At 35.7% G+C, this 19913-nt stretch overlaps 2 protein-coding genes across 6 annotated transcripts; one reads left to right on the top strand and one right to left on the bottom strand.

Annotated features, from left to right (window-relative positions):
• The first annotated feature begins 519 nt into the window (after positions 1-519).
• Positions 520-16310, top strand: Singed (fascin domain-containing protein singed). Of its 4 annotated transcripts, none has more exons than XM_083045549.1 (9): positions 520-1086; positions 1771-1950; positions 11401-11524; positions 11853-12096; positions 12469-12602; positions 13045-13340; positions 13470-13630; positions 13745-14215; positions 14546-16310. In XM_083045549.1, the coding sequence occupies exons 3-9, from the start codon at positions 11462-11464 to the stop codon at positions 14749-14751; spliced, it is 1575 nt and encodes a 524-aa protein (XP_082901675.1). In that variant the 5' UTR covers positions 520-1086; positions 1771-1950; positions 11401-11461; the 3' UTR covers positions 14752-16310. The 4 variants fall into 4 exon arrangements, with proteins under 4 accessions (XP_082901675.1, XP_082901674.1, XP_082901673.1 ...); XM_083045548.1 differs by having other exon boundaries at positions 520-1089; XM_083045547.1 differs by lacking the exon at positions 520-1086 and having other exon boundaries at positions 1427-1950.
• On the bottom strand, positions 15720-19890 carry Rnasez (ribonuclease Z). Of its 2 annotated transcripts, none has more exons than XM_083045539.1 (6): positions 19552-19890; positions 18700-19444; positions 18304-18620; positions 17820-18215; positions 17400-17743; positions 15720-17147 (listed from the first exon to the last, which is right to left on the bottom strand). In XM_083045539.1, exons 1-6 carry the CDS (start codon positions 19756-19758, stop codon positions 16757-16759), a joined length of 2400 nt encoding a protein of 799 aa, XP_082901665.1. In that variant the 5' UTR covers positions 19759-19890; the 3' UTR covers positions 15720-16756. The 2 variants fall into 2 exon arrangements, with proteins under 2 accessions (XP_082901665.1, XP_082901666.1); XM_083045540.1 differs by lacking the exon at positions 19552-19890 and having other exon boundaries at positions 18700-19272; positions 19350-19444.
• Positions 19891-19913: the final 23 nt, after the last annotated feature.

Genomic DNA, 19913 nt, shown 5'->3' with positions numbered 1-19913 from the left:
CGCTTTCCGGGATTTCGGGTGTGAGAAAGATGCTGCAAGAAAATCGAAGTACGTGCGTAGGGTGTGGCATCTTCACGCGTTCAATTATTGTAGTCACAGAATTAAGAAATTATCATGCTGTTCATTGTGTGAAAGAAAGTTTGCGAAGAGAGTTTCTCCCAAAAATCAATGTAATAATTATCATTTTTTTTTATATCTACGAAAATGCAAATTAAACGTGCGAATTGAGAGAATATATCTCGTCACATAAATAACAAGATCTATTTATAATGACAAAAAGGCTTTGTTAAGTAATTCTGAGGAAAGGTCAACTGCCATCGTTACTAAAATTGAATGTAGTATAAAGACGCTTCTTGTTATTGCAAGAGATCATTTTTTTAATTTTATTACGAAACAATAGCTCCATATTGCATACTTAGTGCATCCTTTGCTCGGAGTTCAAGCATAAATTATGCTAACAGTGTATTGTATTGTTATTGGGGAAATCTCCGGACTCAATTCTCCAAGCTCATTGATTGCATTGCAAGGTAAGATTTCTAGGTAATCATGTGTGTTGAACTTGTGTAATGAATATAATACTAAAACATTACCTAAGATGCATTCAATAGCTTTGATAGCAATTGCGAATTGTGTTGAACAAGCATATGTATGTGTTATGATGGACACAGAATAAGCTATATTGCATGATGATGTGCATTGTGAATAATTGCGAACGAAAGTGATCTTGATTTTCATTTATCGAATTGATTGCGACAAATATTTGCTTAGTAATTTTTAATTATAATTAAGGCTTATCGAGCTTGCATGATGATGAAACTTAAAGCGATTTGGCAAACAAAACATATAACATTGATGTCTTCTCACACACACATACATAATCACTCTAGAATCTAGAATATGACTGAGAAATTGAAAGAAACAAAATATGATGGATTTTTACATATTGACAGATACGAGTGAAGAAAAGAGGGACGTCTTCTCACTGAAAAAGACTGCATGTTTCCGGAAAGCGAACGATCCCGGACGAGAAGTTCTCGTTAGACACGCTCGAAAAAGTCTCTGGCTCCCCGAGCCAAATCGAATTAAGTAGTAGTTATTCGACTAATTAGGGCTTTTTTAATGGGTCGCTCAGGCCGAACGATTGTGCTCCATGCGAAACTCGTAACGGAACCCCGAGTTGTCATTGATGTAATCCCTTGATGATATAACGTTGATTGAATCTTAAAAACAAAAAATTCGACGGGGTTAATGAGCGATATCTAGCGCTATTTAATTAAAAAAAAAAAAAAATTTATAATATAATACGTGCGTCTTAAATATTATTTATATGTAAGCGTTATTTGATAACACTATAATCTTTATATAATATTGACAATATAAAATTAACAAAGTTTTAGTATAACACACGCGCATTTTATAATAATATTTAATATTACAATCAATTAACTCAGAGTTGTAATCTTGTAACTCGATGAGTAGTATAAAATTTTCTGAATTTTTCTTTTACTCGTAAATTAATATCAGGAAATACAGAGGGAAAAAGAACCGTTAATTTAGATTTCTTCATCATTATCGCGAGTGATATACGATATATCTCTCGCGTGCTTTAATTGGAAACAGGCGCGCTTATTAGGCAAGTATTACCCGAGTCAGGTCAAACCTTGATTTAGTTAATCTCATCAATCTAGAGATAGTTAGCAGGGAGATTTGCATGGATCGGTCCTGAGAGACCCGATTATACAGATCTAAACAGATTCAACCTGCTTTCAGATTTCCTCGTCTCCTTCTCCTCGTCACCACTTAGGAAGCTGTAGATGCGATACCGTAGATAGATTCATCGGACACCATTGACACCGGGATACCTATTTCAGTCGAGTTTGAGCCCATTTGCGAAAGGCATCATGATTGCACGATCTGTCGGATTCCACCTGGCGAGAAATTGCATTACAAGTAAGAGATCGCAAAATTGATTAAGTATCCGGCAATTTAACTCGGTAAGATTTCTACGGGCTTGCTATCTCTTCACCAGCAGAGATTTTTGCAGCGGTGAGAATAGCCAGCCTGAAATTTAAAAAAAAATCTGACTGTACAAGAGTGTTTTCACTGTCAGGGAAGAATAAAGCAATAGAGAGAAGAAAGGATGATGGCTTTAGACGAGATTGAAACTCTGCGCTTAAATGAGTGCGAAGCTTTCCTTAGAAATCGAAGAGAGAGAAAGAGATTAAATGGATCTAGTCAGCATAAAATATTTATAGAAATGCTGTGCTCATTTATTACGACAAGAAACAAGATTTTTCGTTAAAAATTTTTAATTATGCGTATTGATATATTGCACTAATGAGAGAGCATAATTATTTTATTATTATAGTTTTATAATTAAATTTTTTATTATAATTATAATTTTGTTGTAATAATATAATGTATAGTATAATTATATCACAATTGATGCTACAACATATTCATAATTATATATAATTATATATATATGATATAATTATGAATCAAAATCGTGATAGCAAGGAGAACTCTTTCTCGTAAAAAAATAAGTGAAACAAAATAATATTTTTCGTACAAAATTTTGTTTTCGAGAAAAATATTAATATATAAAATATTTGCGGTTTGACATATATTTAGCTTCTATATGAATGATTTTTGAATGATCTCGATTTTATATCATGTCATCAAATAATTTAGTCTCTCTCTCTCTCTCTTTTTTGACATCTTTATATATTTTAATTATAATTATTGTCACGCCAGGTTTTTTTAAATGACTTAATCGAACTTCTGTAATAAAAATTACATTACTCCTGTATGTAATGATATAATTAATATTTGTCGTAATATATGCGACTATGTCTCTCGATCAAAAAAGGTCCTCGTTGCATCTCGTTTGCTCGCTTCTCGGATCGATTCCCCGAATGATGCGGACTCGTGCGCGAAAATAGCGCGAAATTATTATCGCTAGATCGCGACGACTGGCAACGCGAAAAACACAGATGAGGTTCACCGCCCCTATACAATAACTTAGTTTACCCATCTCGTGCACCCTATCATTCTCCGTTTCTCTCTTTCTCCTCTCCTCTTGCACGTGACTCTCTCTCTCTCTCTCTATCTCTCTCTGTCTTTTGTCTCGTGCCGAGTCAGCTGTGAGCGATGGACCCAGACCGGTTTTGCTTCACTCGTGCCTATCGAACAAGTATGCCACTTGTTCGCGGGAGGTTGATGCCTGATCCCTTCAAATTATTTGAACAGGTACTTGTTAAGATAAAAAGATTTTATATGTATATAATATATATTTTAATATATACATAATATATATATATTATATGCATTACTTGTAAATATACATATACATAACATCCCAGACAGCATCATGTCCAAAATCGACGCATAATCGACATCTTTAAGATATTTTTAAGATGTCTTTTGGATATATCATATCGTAAGACTTCTTAAAGATGTCTTATGCTCCAATTTTGAACATGGTGCTATCTGGGATAAGAGTCCTATACTTTAGGACTAGTTCTCTGTCAGTAAAATTTTTTTTTTTCGATCGCTTTGCTACAGAAAAAGATTAAAATCGAAATTGTAAAATTATAAATCGTTTTCCTATATATCGATCTCTGCACGAGGGTGTCATCGCCATCGCTAGAGAGGAGAAAGAGAGAGAGAGAGAGAGAGAGAGAGAGAGAGAGAGAGAGAGAGAGAGACGCAGGCATCAACCCCCACCCTCGCACGCTCCCGCGTCGCCGCGACGGGGCCTGGCTGGCTCTAGCTAGGAGCGGTCGACGTTGTTCGACGGGCCTCAGACTCTTCAGTAGCGTCACGAGCGTCGATTCGTGCGTTCCTCGCTCATCTCGCGTGCGCTGGCTCTTTCCTTCCGATCGCTGCTCCGCCGTCCCGTCCGTCATTCTATCTCGCCTCTTGTGTGACCGTCCTCTCTTCCGTACGTCGGGTCCTTTTTTTCTCGCGACTTTTTACGCGCAATTGGGCGAAAGCACCGAGGCGCGGCCGAATCGGATCGAATCCTGTCGAGCCGGGACGAGACGCGCGCGCGTGTGTGCCATCGATATACGCTCGACCGGACCCGCTTAGGGAGCCAACGATCGAGGGAAGCAGGACTTGTTCGCGGAGAAAGAAGGAGAGAGAGGTAAGGAGAAGCCGGCCTCAGCTTCCTGTCTTCTTATCCCCTGCTTATCGGCGGAACCCGACGTCGCGAATTCCGGTTTCGGATAACGTTCGTCCTTCTCCGAACATCCTGCGCACAACACCGGAGCCACCCAAAACAACAACGCAATATCCTAGACTATCCAGAGATCCAGGAAGTTTAGGTCGTTTAGACATATGTGTTGCTAGAGGGAGAGGTGGGCGTCTTTTAGATATCTCTGGAAAGTCTTTTAGAGGGCATCGCGCAATATTTTTCGCTCTCTTTACATACGCGAAGTACTCGAGCTAAAATTACGTATAGTAGGTGAAAGGTTCAACACCTCTCTTGACGAGAAAGGGCGCACGAGGGTGCGACGAGGACAAAAGCGACCGGTGTAGCTATGTAAAATTCGAGTGGTTACATACTCGACGAGCCAGTCCAAGTCTCCAAGACGTGCTTCCTTCTTCACTCATACATTTACACGTGAATCTTGAATCTGTTCGAAATTAAACGAAGAATAAGACAAACTATTATTTGCTCTCTTTCTCTAATTTAATTTTAATTGCCGGTAACTTTTGTAGATTATTGGTCTCCCTCCACATTTTTATTAAGCAAAAAATCCCCAAGTGGATAAAAAAATAAGCTTTAAATCACACATCTGTTCGAAGTAAATTGAAAGTTTTTTATTCGCGTTTTTTTAATGTCGAGATGTTTTAGCGCTTCTCGACTAATCGTTTAAATAACGGAGACATTTAAACGTTTTCTGGATTACGTTCTATATATATAATATCTATAGAATTTATAAAAAAAAAGCGACACACTAATCGTTAATCTGACTCAACAGATTGTACACCTTAATGACAGACGACTAATGACAGCTCAGCTTATTCATTTGTACGAATGTCGTCGTATCCTGTGGCTCCTGCAAGACACAGACGAACGTGTCTGCGATCAAGGTCTGGCAAGACCTCGCGAGAGCTCGTGCAACCTTGAAGGGGTCAAAACCACGGGGCAGTTCCCATGGAGACCGACCGGGAAGCCCTTCTCGAGAGAGGCAGCGCTTCGTCGCGCGGCGTGAAAATTCGCTGTCGACGCATGATGGCCTTCATTTCGGAGATACGAACTATTTTTATCGACCTTCGCGTGAGAGACACGCATCACCACCACCAGCAGCGGGGGAGTGCGTGCCTTTTATTTCGTACGGAAGCACCGCGTTCTCGCGAGTGCAACGAATGAGTCATCCTGTAATCGGTCGGTGGTGTACGCTACTTTTCTTTTTTTTCTCTCTTCGTTTTGCCCGTCTATTGGGTGGGGTCGGACCCGGGTCGAAACGAAAGGGCGCCACAGAGTATGACACATTCGGTATTCCGAAGGAAAATAACCAGGAAGAGGCAGAGAATCAGTTCTCTGCGTCTAAATTTGACGTTTCTAGAGGTTTTTCTTATATCGCATCTTTTTTCTTTACTTATTTTTTTTTCTCTCTTAGATATTTTATTCTCTCTATACAATTCCCCCTTTTCAATTCGATAGACTTTTGATAAGACTTAAATTTGAGACTGATCTGGAATCTATATTATTATATTTATAATAGTTTATTTTATCTTCGAAATTATTAAAATTGATTAGATCGTGTAAAGTTTTCTAATTAAGAAGCCCTAATCGATCGATCCCACGAACTAAACAGACGAAATAAGTTTTTCCTTCATCAATTTATATCGATACCGCCACTTAAAATGAGAAGAAGCTTAAAAGTATCCTTATGTTCTAAGTATACATTAACAGATTATTAAGCATGCCCAGGGGTTTCGTTAATGATTTGAAGTGCGTGGGAAAGCTATTATAGAGATCCTTGACAGATCCTGTCCTTTGTAGGTAGCTAAATGCATACATCGCGAGTAAAATCCATTCACATTCGCACGCACATTCTTTTCATTTCTGAGTAAATGTCTTCCGCGGAAGATTCTTTTTATTTATATTTTATATTTGCTATTTAAAAATAATTTTTACGGAGAATAAAATTCTCATGGAACTATGAAAGTAAAATAAATACGAAAAAGCGTTTCTCGGTTTGCTTTATTTGTGTTTTGCACGATTAAAAACTTTTTAAACAAAGAAGAAATAAGGATCACATAAAGTTAAATTCTTAATTTATGTGTATTTATAATAAATTAATTGCGAAACTTTGTCCAGTTATCGACTAAAACAAGTCTGTATTGTATTGATAAGAACCTAGTATATATATATCTGAAATAAGGAGTTTATATAATGATATAAATAAATGAATAACGTCAACAATCTGTTAATGTATACTTAGGACATAAGGATACTTTTAAGCTTCTTCTCATTTTAAGTGGCGGTATCGATATAAATTGATGAAGGAAAAACTTATTTGGCGAATTATTATATATAAGTAAAGAAATAAATAATCTCTCATAGAGATGAAAATATTTTTCTATTTATAATTGATAGAAAATATAAAAAGTATAATCACATACAAAAATTCAATTATAAACATTGAAATATTTTGCCTTAGTTTCTAGATATTAGAAATGTGGAAAATATTAATAAAAAATATATTTTCAAAAAATGCGAAAAAGTATAATAATTATATTCATTTGTAATAACTAGAGAGCCTCAATGAGGCTCTCTAGTAACAACGAGACAGCTTTTATGACTACAACTATATTAATTCTCTGCCCTGTTAAAAGAATTTTAAAAAATATCTATATATATATATATGTTTGTGTGTGTGCATGCACGTTATTATATTAATATAATGAGAAAAAAAGATTGTACGTTTATGAGAAAATTGAAGTTGTGTCAGAATAATGTTACCGTTATCGTTGGATCATTACGATAACATAAGTATCTCATAATGCACTCGAGCTACTCTTGAGCATCTCTCATCTCTCGCGACAGATATTCCGTCGAAAGTAATTTAATAACAAAAAGGGACACAGTATAAGGCACGTGCGCTCTCGCAAGAAACGCGAGCATGAATTTCGCGATCGTAGCATGTGCTGCACTGATTTCTTGCCGCGATTTTTCGTCGTGTGTCAGTCGCAGCTGCGGCTTTTCAGCGACTCTGCACAAAGGAATTTTAAGAAGAAAGAAACAAACGCGCACGAAAGCTCGATCAAAATTCCCCGAGAGAGAAGCGACACATTTTATTGTTTCTTTTTTTTTTAAATCAATAATAATTTAACGCGATTAAATCTTTCGATTTATATACTGTTTCGTTTTAATTAACAATTATCGTCATCTCGTTTGGATTGACGTTTGACATCTCATCTGGCCGGAGGAATATTTTCGTGTAATATTCGCGATACTCAATTTTCACGGGATGATATTTATTTCAACAACGATACATCTTGTATATTACATATAATGAACCATCCGGTACATCGTTTCGCGTTGTATATGTTATGTACCGGACGTTTGTATGTACCGTTTGTTGTTCCTCGCATCACATGCCGCGTCGAACATGGCGTGATACGGATCTTGCCTGCGGTTGCGTTTTCTTTCTTTCTTTATTTATTTTTTTTTTTCCTTAAATCTCACAGTAATCTCTCGCGTTTCCGACGCATAACGGATTCCGTTGCCAACTCGAATGAAGAGAGAGAGAAAGAGAGGCTCGCGTGACTTTATCGCTGCAATCACGTCGGAAGCATAAGTAAATCACTTACGGCTCATATTCGAGCGTAAACACTGCGAATTTTCTCCAATTAGTGTCAATAACTTGGAACGAGAACGTGGCGCGAGCCACGTCGTTCTGCGATTCGGAGGCAGAAACGTTTAATTAAGCGTTCAGATATGGAATAGCAGTCCTCTTTCAACAGGCCAGAGAGTTAATATAGTTGTAGTCATAAAAGCTGTTTCGTTATTACAGATGAATATAATTATTATACTTTCTTTTTTGCATTTATTTTTAAATATATTTTTTATCAATATTTTCTGCATTTCTAATATCTAGAAAACTAACGCAATATTTCAATATTAGTTTATAATAGAATTTTTGTATATGTGATTATAATTTTCATATATTCTTTATTAATTAAACAGGAAGATATTCTCATCTCTGTGAGAGGATTCTCTACACATTTCAAGTTTCATTCAAAAATACACGAATGAACTAAAACACATTAACATATATTGAATGAATTCTAATATTACGTGTCATGAAAATGAAGAAAAAATGTATCCACGATTAGAGATGCATTTGTTTCTTCATTTTTAGACATACGAAAAGAGACATAACAAAAGACCGAGCTGAGATATAATCGAGTAAATCGAGCGAGATGATGGTATCGGTGTCCTCGACGATGACCAAGTTCGGCCAAAGACCCTTTCACGGCTTTTCTTGGACCGATACTTGCATCACAGCACGATCGTGTTTGGGCTTTGTAAAAGTGCCGCTCAAAGTTCGAGTATGGCAGGCTTGTGCCACATTTATCGTTCTAAATCCGATCAGCGTGCTTGTACTTTTAGATCTCTTTATTGTCGGCGGCTATTTAATTTACCGTCTTATCACGCAATCGCGCGAGCCTAATCTGCCCTTTCAAAATATACGAGCGATATTTATAATTATAAAAGTAAATTCAGTAAAACTTATTAAAACAATTTTTTTTATATAATACTTAATAAATTTTAAGGGAGTAATATTTAATTGTTACGAGATTTGAAGAAAGCTCTCGATTTTCCTGATCGAATCAGCTGTGAGTTGAACGTGTCATCGCGTCAACTTTGCGCTTTAACGCATCGTTGTCCTTGTTCGCTGTCGTTGAAAGTACTTCCGTTCGTGTTCGTGACGGGAAAATTTAAGAGCGATTTTATCTATCCCTGTGTGTTGACAAAGCGATGTGTCTGCTTTCACCATCCGCCTCTGCAGTTTGAATTTTTATGCCAGAGATGGAAATTATTTTCCATTCGCGTTAAATTACATAATATAACAACTAAGAGGAATTGTAAAATTGCAATAGAAATATTTTAATGATAGAAATGCAGACACAGCAAATTAAAAAAAAAAAATTAAAGACATTTATTATTATGTGATATAATCAAATAATTTTATCTCTCAATTTTCAAGCATAACTCACATAGTTTTCCAAGCGATTTGCAAGATGAAATAATTCTTCAGTATATTAAATGAAAATCTTACACCAGAATTTTACTTTACAGTTTAATTAAGCTCATTAAATTGAATAAACAGTGTTTCTTGCCCATCAAGCCATGCTATATCTTGAATATCGCGCTCACGCGTGCCTGAAGACTAAGGAATTTCTTTCACGAGTTCAAGGACCCCTTCTTCTTCTTCTTCTTCTTCTGTTATTCCTGCACGTAACGTTTTACGAACGCGTTACGTGGGAATGCTTTAATTCATGTACCGTTTTTTAGCGGTGGCGCAACATCGCTTTTATGCGCATCTCATAAAATGATTTCGATATGGATTAAGAAACTTCGATCGCGAAACGAGAATCCTGCTTCGGAGCATCCTGATTCAAGGCATTTGGTGTGAATAACCAGTTCAATGACACGCCGCGCCGCATCAAGTTGAACGCCTCATTTACATTTATCTACCGCTTGCAGTAGATGCGACTATATAGGATGTCATATATGCAAATCGATTGGAGAGAAAGAGAGAAAACTTATAATTAATCGTAAGTTATGAATTAAAAATATAGATTTGTCGGAAATGGGGATAAATGTTTCCGCACATACACAACTCTATCATCCCTTTCTGCGTTTCTTTAGATAAAGATGTAGTGATTAAAAATTGATACCCTCTCGCGCGAGCAGGTCTCACTCGACTGATTAAATTAACTGTTATAATTATATTATGTTGTTAGCGAATGTCGATTTAATGGGCACGTTTAAAAGGAATCGATCCCGAATATGATAAACGAGAGATTCTCGAGACGTGTGTAAGATTGATTAGCTACATGATAGGCCAGATATCAACTCCAACAAAATCAAGCAAATTTGCATATGCAAATTTATCCCATCATTGTGTGATATAAGATGTTATAAATAAATTACATCCTTTACGCGCAAAATGCAGCCGCTAAAAAAACCTTTAAAATAAACCTTTAATCATGTCAAAGTAAACTATAATTTAAAACAATATAAGCATCAATCTAAAGATCGAAATCTTTCGCATTTTAATTCTCATAAATTTTAATATAAAGTAAACGTTTTCCATTTACGATTTATTAAAATTATTATTTAAGTTTATTAATTTATTTAAATTTATCGATTAAAAAAGTGTCAAAAACTCTTTTATTTACAGAAAACAGGAATTATAAAAATTTATAGAAGAACAAACACGTAAAGACAGTTTCTTCTCTCATAATTTTTATGATAAATTAATATATATCATAGTGGCAAAAGAGACACGCAGAGGATGTATTTTTCGATATTATAACTGGTATAATTGGAATTATTAAAGCGAGAAATAAAATTGTGGAAACGGGACGGAATCACACAGCGGGATGATGTATAAATAAAGCGAGAAGCGCGAAAGGGAGCCGCTTATCCGGCAAATAATAGCGGTGTTTTGTCTCGCGTTAGTAGACGTTTGCTGGCGATAGTGTTGGGATGAAACTCTCTCTCTCTCTCTCTCTCTCTCTCTCTCTCTCTCTCTCTCTCGAGGATCAATACGCGCAGTGGCGGATTTCTCAATCGGCGCATATAAAGCCTCCTGTGCCTCGGTGCTTTCCTCGCTGAATGTGACTTAAAACGCTCGTATATAACGTGAATAACAAATATAATATATATATTATTTCATAATAAAAAAAATATAACATATATACAATATATTATTTCAAAGTATTATGTACAGCGGTTTGCAGAAAGATATTTATAAGCTTATCTAAAAAGGAAGGAGTGAATGTAATTGGTGTAATAATTACACTTTAATTAATTGCATACGTAAAATATCAGAGTAGATATATCCAACATAATCAATGTATACAATCATTATTTCACACGTGAATTCTTTTAGCATCAAATATCATTAAATTAAGATCGATGAGAGTCGTTCTTGTAATATCCTTTGAGTCTCTTCTGATTGGAGATTTAATTAAAAGTTTCACATTATTATAGTGTAGTAATAAACTTAAGAATTCTCTTTCTTTATACTTATTATACGCGATACTTGAGAGATAATTATATTTGAGTACAACTCGAGATAAACGTATTTAATAACATTTTTATTTAATTGAACATTATTTAATTAACGTGTGTCTTTGTTTCAGACATTGAGAAGCTACTTTGAGCAGATTTTGGTAACCGAATTCGTTCAGCTACATCAGTACGATGCAGAGCAACGGTTCGGAGAATGTAGGATCAGAGAATGGTGTCGACAAATCAGGATGGACAGTATGTGTACTAATTAACTGAATACAAATCAGTTTAATATAAACTGTCTAATTTGTCGAAGCTACGTGAGGATACACTAACAACGTTGTTCAAAAACTCTTGGTCCATCAATATCTAATTTATTATTTCTTGCATTTTACCATGAAATTGTCACATTATGCGTATATCAATCAAATTAATATATTGTTGATTATAATGATAAAAAAATATCTTATTATTTAAATTGCTCTTAATTATATTTGACAGATTTAACAAACTTTTTAAACCATGATTATTTAGTAGAAATAAAATTAACGAATTACAATATAATTGATATCATTTTTCTCAGGTTGGATTGATAAACGGAAAGTTTAAATATCTAACGGCGGAGACATTCGGTTTCAAGATCAACGCCAATGGTTCGAGTTTGAAAAAGAAACAATTATGGACTCTGGAGGGCAGCGAGCATCAGGTTCTCCTTCGCTCGCACTTGGATCGATACCTAGCGGTCGACCAGTTTGGTAACGTGACATGCGAGAGCGAGGAGTCATCGGACCCAGGATGCGCTTTTCAAATACAACTCGCTTCTGATGGTACATATGAGCTTTTACAATCGCTTTCACGAATCAGCCACTATTTATGATCTGCTAAAATTGTCTTATTAATTTATCTTTTATTAAATTAAGGATTATATATTATCAGACTTAACGGATGTTTCGATATTAGAATCAGTTTTGCATTGTATCATAATTATATATTTAAAAATATATAAATTATTTTTTAGTATGACTGAACGTGAACATGACAATAATTATTTTTTATCTTTTGCGCTACTTATCCGATGGTTTATATTCTAAATATCTGGTACTTATCTTAAAATTGAGGCTTGGTAATAAATGGTAAAATGTGTGTGTATATATATTTTGACGATTCTCTCAATGTACGATAATCGTGATAAATTTCAGGTAGCGGACGATGGGCGCTGAAGAACATTCAGAGAGGCTATTTCTTAGGCTCGAGCCAAGATGAATTGAAGTGTACCGCTAAGGCTCCGGGCGAGGCAGAATACTGGCTCGTACATCTTGCCGCCAGACCGCAGGTACATCTTAAAAATACCTGTTGCATTTTCAAGTCTTGCAAAGAAAGCGTTTACGGAATCGTGGATCGTTTGTGTAATTTAGTCGTTGCGTTATATGTATATAACAACTTCGCTAATAACTGTAATTTCTCAACCGACTGATTAAATGGTCTTAATTTGTTGCGGCATCGCTTTGTTCTTTTATAACTATAGTATACTGTACGGATACTTCTTTAAACTCTTTCAACTAACTTGAGGATAATTGAAAAACACTGGAAAAATATTTTTCAATAATTTCACAAACTTAAAAATTTGATATAATTTATATATATAATATGATTTTTAAGTTCTTCAAATTATATATATATATATTCATCAAATTATTATAATAATTTGAAGAAAAATTAATATATAATATATATAAATTAAAAGAAAGATAATACTAATTTTACTAATTGATTAGGTGAATCTCCGATCGGCCGGAAGGAAACGTTTCGCACATCTAAGTGCCACTCAAGATGAGATCCACGTAGACGCACCGGTGCCCTGGGGCGAGGATACTTTATTCACATTAGAATTTCGTCCAGCGACCATGGGTGACGATGATAGTCACAAGGATCGTAATAAATCTGAAGGCGGTCATTATGCGCTGCATACATGCAATAATAAATACCTCGCACGTGACGGCAAACTGTTGGACGCTTGCACGCGAGACTGTATGTATGCTGCGGAATTTCACGCCGGTCTTTTGGCCCTTCGGTACGTAGATAAAGCTCAAGTCTTAATGTTAATGTTAGCAATCATTTTGTTGGGTTGCTTGTGCGCATAAAATGAAATTAATCACTTGAACGAGACGATATTAATTGAACATTTCCATGTCTCTCGCAGGGATATACATGGCGCGTACTTAGCACCGATTGGAAGTAAGGCTGTTCTAAAATCAAGATCAACGACTGTTACACGCGACGAGCTTTTCTCTTTAGAGGAATCTCTGCCGCAGGCGTCATTCGTCGCGGCGTTGAACCAGCGATACGTTTCCGTGAAGCAAGGTAATTTCTAAAGACTTCGCTAATTCGAAGTTCTCGTTATAATTATAAAAAATACGGATTTATTTACTTGGAAGAATTATTAATCAAAGCTTGATATATCTCGATTTTAATCAGGCGTCGATGTGACGGCCAATCAGGACGAGATCTCCGGCCACGAGACATTCCAGTTGGAGTTCGATCGGGTGACGAAACGATGGTACGTACGAACGATGCAGGATCGTTACTGGAGCCTGGAAGCCGGCGGTGGTATCCAGGCGTCCGATCACAAGCGTTCGTCGAATGCACTCTTCGATCTGGCGTGGCAGTCAAACGACGGTACCGTCGCGTTGCGCGCAAACAACGGCAAGTTCCTGGCGACCAAGCGATCCGGTCACCTCTACGCGAACGCCGACTCGCTGAACGGCAACGACTCTGACGCTGCCAAGTACCACTTCTACCTGATGAACCGGCCTGTGCTGGTGCTGCGATGCGAGCAGGGCTTCGTCGGGCCCAAAAGCGCAGCCAGTACTAAGCTTGAGTGCAACAAGGCCGTCTACGAGACGATACGCGTCGAACGGTGCGAGCGCGGCGTGGTTAGATTTAAAGGTAATTCTTTTTTCTCTTCATAGTTTATTAATTTCCACGTTAATTAAATTGAATTAATCATTTTTCTTGGAAATTTCAAATATATATTCCATAATATAATATAAATGTTAACGTGTCAGTCTCTCTCAATAATTTTAAATAAAATAAATAAATAAATATATACATATATATACATAAATAAATAAATACATATATATAAAGTCAAATATAATAACGTTATATTAATGACTACTAATTTCAGCATGAAAAAGAATAAAGTATCGTCACTTGCTTCCAATTACGATTACTTGAATTGATTTTATCATTCGTTTATTTCATCACAATAAATAGGACAAAACGGGAGGTACTGGCATGCGGATAGCGAGGGAGTAACCGTAGATTCAGACATGCCATCCGACGGTTTCTACCTGGAGCTGCGCGAGCCGTCACGAATCTGCATCAAATGCGTGGACGGCCGATATCTCACTGCGGGCAAAAACGGCGCGCTGCGTCTAGGCGATTCGGACTACGAGTCCGCCACGAAATGGGAGTTTTAAATGCGGGCAATATTATATAATGACGTAAAAGAACGTGCAACGAGCAAGATTTGTACTCCACTGCCTCCTCAGCTTTGGTCGTAACTCGCACAATATTCCGTACCCCTTCGACATAACAGTGGCAAGAGATTCGCAATTTGGGCTAAGTTCCTCTGCGACGTACTTAATTAATTGAGCATACCGCGTCGAGCAATCAATATAGACAGTTCACAATGTATTGTACGTACGATTTTCTTGTTTCAGATCTCGATAAAACGCTTTGTCAATCTACAATAATATTTAAGACTGACGCGATAAACGATTTATCCAAGTAAACTCAAAAGTCCAAGACCGGCTTGAATACTTTTATAATTATCTAGGGTCTATTTTATATGTAATACACAAACTTTTATATCTGTATATTATAAGTACAACTTGCCACATTGCGAGCTCGATTTTATATAAATGTCTTTCTGATTTTTTTTATTACAAATAATTTTTATTTATTTTACTAAAAATTGATGATTGTTATTATATTTTATTTTATACTAATGTGTTCTGTGATAAGGAAAATTTTATAATAATGTAAAGTATATTAATGTGAAAAAAGAAGAGGAAATATATAGATTTTTCTTTCTGCTCGCAATGTGGTAATAACTTTTTTTTACTACCAGTTACTAAGCGAATTGATTAATCATTCTTAAAGAGACACATTCGAAAGAGTATTGAATCCACCAAGTCGACCAATATTCGCGATCACTGCCCAATCGGTTCGATATCGATTTCACATTTCACAGTTTCCATATTAATAAAATACATCCGTTACGATCATAAGTTAGGCAAAGCGTATTTAATGAAACGCACACGGAAGAGTTTTGCTATAATTCTCTTCATGCTTCACACACCTATTACTAGCCTATCGCGTATATTAAATAAGGCCAAAGTAAGGCTTGGTGATGGAAAGATTTGCAGTAGCATACAGATTCGCGTTTGCTTTTTTTTACGTTTATTGAAAACGATATACTTCGACGGGAATCACGCGTTTTTAGCAGTAGGATAGATTTAATCTTCTTCACTTTTCGTAACCATAAGCAAATTGGCGGAAGATCGCCGATGTTATATGTTTTACACGTTTTACGAAATTCCTATATAGTACTATATCGAATAGGATTGTATGAGGTACGAGAATAGATATGTCAGATAGATTATTTCGAAAGACATTGAAATCAGTCTCGTGTAAATATACGTTTGCCTCTTCAACATTGTTGTTTTATAATCGTAATATATTATCTGCGCCTCGCACCACTTAATTTTATCAAACTTTATACATTACGCGTATTTATGGCGCGAAATGTGTGAAAACCGTGAACATTCTACACTTTTTTGATTAAGATGTGTCGATGAAATATATATGTCTTGATCCATCACGATGACTATGTACACAAACACACACACCACACACAACTCCTTTATATACTCATGTAAGCAGCAATCTCTTTTATTACTTTTTCACGGTAGAACGCATTAAGAATAATGGATGTAATAAATTAAAGAATATAATAAAAAATTTTTTTATCGAACAGGATTTTGGTTGAGTTGAATTATTTATTCAACCAGATCAATCTTCAAAAACTGATATTATATAAATATATATATTACAGGACTATATACAGAACAATATAAAGGACTCATTATTACATCTATTGTGCTAAAGATTTTTAGTAACAGATTTTCTATATGACAGATTTCTCTAATCGATTTTCTTTTTCATAAAAATATTACAAGAAATAAACTAGTGATATCATTTTTTTTTTGTTACAGATATCAGTTTGGAAGATTTTATATGTTAAAAATTAGAGTGCAGGTAACAAAATTTTAATTTTAATTTCTCCATTGCTCTATTGCAATATTTATTAAACATGTGTTAAAAATATTGACTTTTAGTCAGCAAAACTATATCGGATACCAGTAAGACAAAAGTGGAATCATGGTCACAATTTTTACGTGTTATCGTATAAAGTATTTATTATAAATTCGCTGTCATTCGACGTCTAGCAGCTCGGTCCTCTATATCCTCGTAATGTTTGATGAACATTATTTTTAATGTTGGATACATCAAAGGCAAAAGCGGCAATTGTGACAGACTTATGTGCATATTATCATAAGCAATACCTACATTATTCAATTTAGAACCATCGTCGGGCAAGGGAGGTATCACCGAGTAACGTTGACTAAAATGCGTTAACAGTGTGAACTTTGATCTCATCTGCTTACCTGCCTGTATAGCTTGCGAAGTGGTCGAATGAAATTTCATTTTCGCTTCATTCAATAAATCGTCCTCCATTGTCGCTTCGTGAATTAGGAGATCGCAATCTTGACCGAGTTTCACGAGATTCTCGCAAGGCATAGTGTCACCACTAAAAAAATATAACATTATCATGATTCATATATATATATATATATATATATATATATATATATATATATATATACATATATACATTTATGTACATATTCATATATATACATATTCATATACATATATACATATTCATATATCCATATATCCATTTAAAATTAAATTCGAACAAAATAGAGCACTGATTCATTGCGTGTAGTTGGAAGTTAATGCTGTATGAAAAAATTTCAAAGAAATTATGTATATATACCTGTATACAATTTTCTTTCCATTATGCAGAGTCACAGAAATACCATAAGAATGAGGACAATGCTTGACATATACAGTTCTCACGGCTTGTACATTTAGCGTTTTGTACATATCTCTGAATTTGTGCTCTGTTGGTTTATGTATGTCCATGAAGAACTCGTTATTTGGAATCAGCGTCATTTGATGCAAAATAGGTTCGAAACGCCTATGATATAATTGCAACCACGCAGCGATAAATGGCGGCGCGAACAGATATAAAGGATCTTGTGTAATCTTTTCTCTTTCTTTTAGCAAACCGACCAATCCGATATGATGATCAGCATGCAGATGTGATATATACACTGCCTGAAACATAATTCATGCAAGTATTACAAAACTCGTCATTGCAAAATTATAAAAAAAATTAGAAGCATTAACATACCTTGATTGTTTTCATTATGTTTTCCATCTTGTATTTTCCATAAATTTTCGCGATCTGTCCAAATGTGCCCTCACCGCAGTCTAGTAACATACTGTGATTTTTATCCACTCGTAAAAGTATACCACTTGTATTTCTGACTTTACTCGGAATCATAGAACCGGTACCCAACATAATAATCTTTGGATATTCCTTCCCAATAGATAGTTTTTTCTTTTGAACGCTGATGTTCGTTTGCAAATCTTGCAACGTTTCTGAAAAGCCTTCGATTTCGTTAACTTCATTTATATATTCCTCCGGATGCAACGATACTTCATTCTCTGTATCGAATCTCAGTTCTGGTTGTAAATGGATAGTGTGATGTGTTCTGGGACGATGTATGATGGGCGGATCGTTCGCCTGAAAGAAGAAAAATTTGTACTTGCAATATATATATGAAAAAAATACTTAGATACTTCCAATTATTGATGTTTCTCAAATATCTCACCCATGTTTTCTTCTGAAAGGATTTTTCGTCTAACAAGGGAAATATTTCAGAATGCAACATATGAAGTTTGTGCTGATGCCTATGAATCGCTTCGGTGCCTATACACTCATTTTCCTCGTTCACAACTATGTGACGCGTGTTGCGATCAAATTTACCCATCCATTCCATGTAACGAGGATCATCCATCACCTTTCGAGGTGTGAAATGAATGATACAATACGGCGTGTCGCTTTCGTCCGACGTGGTTGCTTGATATTGCATAAAGGCAGGATGATTTACAAAGGAGTCTAAGTAATCTTCCGAGGGACATTCTACAACTGTACATAAATAAAATTTAAAAGTTTGTTGTTAAAAATAAATGTCTGTAAATTGTTTCAAAATCGTTTGTCAACGTACTTAAGAAAATAGGACCTGGCGTTGTTGGAGAGCAAACGTCTTTGCTCAAAACGACTGTACCATCAGGAAGAGTAATATCTTGGCCTGCTTTGAGCTGACCCAACAAAGGACCAGGTTTCACGCCCTTCTCCACACACTTCTCCAAGGATAATTTGCCCGCTCGAGGGTGCAATCTACAGATGTAGGACATCACGCTCGATATTTTCGTTTGGCCATACTTTTCTTCAACCTTCTGTGCTTTTCTCTCCTTCTCTATTGTATTATCAAGTACTCGCTTGCCATTAGAATTAGTCATGTAGTCATAATAATCAATATTATCGACTACTTCTTTTCCTATATTAATAGACTCTCTCTCTTGCGCGCTTAATTTTGTAATAGGAACATATGATACGGACATTACAGGATCCGTGTATGGCTCCGATTCGTCGCACGTTGCTTCTTCAACCTTCAGAGCTTGCAACGTTACAAATCTCTTGAGTGCATCAAATATCTCTATGGTCCCTTTAGGACTGTGCACATTAACTTTTGGCACTCCAGCTTCTTGTATCGTTAAGAGCATTCCTGGCATGCCACCTAAGTTATTCCAAGATGCTGATGTTATAAATATGTGTTCTAGCTTTATTAACTTGTATTTATGTTCATGCGCTAACCTCTGCGTTCCCTCTCCGCAATTAAAAATATACCTAGTGTGACCTGCCGTTAAGTAAACGCATCTTGGTGCTCCACGAGCTCCACTACCTAGAATCTGCAAAAAATAAATTTATTTATAAATGCGTTGAATTACTTATAATTTTTTTTTTTTAATATTTACTTTTTATATTTTTTATTATTGTTTATCAATGTAATACTAACCTGTAGTGACACGTTTGTATTGCTAGCATATTTTTCAGATTTTTCTTTAATTTTTTGCCTCGTTCTTTGCATGACGAGCACGTGCGAGGAATTGCGCGGCATTACCGTGTAATACTTACAACAGTTTTGTTGTAATCTGCGATTTTTTATAAAGAGTGATAGCAAGGTGTAATAATTCACATGATACATGAATGCGTTGAACTTCATTCGTCTGACTTTTTTATTATTATGTCAAAAATATTCATCAAAGTTTTTCATGTGTAACCTTTATTAATGACAGTTGAAGATCCTCGGGTCAGGATTGAATGAAACTTAATTTCGGAGTGCGTTAGAAAATCCTACCCGTAGAGCAAAATAGCGTT

This window comes from Prenolepis imparis, unplaced genomic scaffold (genome assembly GCF_030444845.1).
Source record: "Prenolepis imparis isolate NDT839.2.m4 unplaced genomic scaffold, iyPreImpa1.0 SCAF_9, whole genome shotgun sequence".
Lineage (NCBI taxonomy): Eukaryota > Metazoa > Arthropoda > Insecta > Hymenoptera > Formicidae > Prenolepis > Prenolepis imparis.
The sequence above is the reverse complement of the archived record's forward strand: the minus strand, read 5'-3'. Positions and strand labels throughout refer to the sequence as shown.

Coding starts and splice junctions, on each gene's coding strand:
- Rnasez (XM_083045539.1), bottom strand. CDS start 19,758: ATGAAGTTCAACGCATTCATGTATCATGTGAATTATTACACCTTGCTA. Junction 19,445..19,551: donor ATACAAACGTGTCACTACAG/GTTAGTATTACA, acceptor TATTTTTTGCAG/ATTCTAGGTAGTGGAGCTCG. Junction 17,148..17,399: donor GGAAAGAAAATTGTATACAG/GTATATATACAT, acceptor ATATTTTTTTAG/TGGTGACACTATGCCTTGCG.
- Singed (XM_083045549.1), top strand. CDS start 11,462: ATGCAGAGCAACGGTTCGGAGAATGTAGGATCAGAGAATGGTGTCGAC. Junction 11,525..11,852: donor TCGACAAATCAGGATGGACA/GTATGTGTACTA, acceptor CATTTTTCTCAG/GTTGGATTGATAAACGGAAA. Junction 14,216..14,545: donor CGGCGTGGTTAGATTTAAAG/GTAATTCTTTTT, acceptor CACAATAAATAG/GACAAAACGGGAGGTACTGG.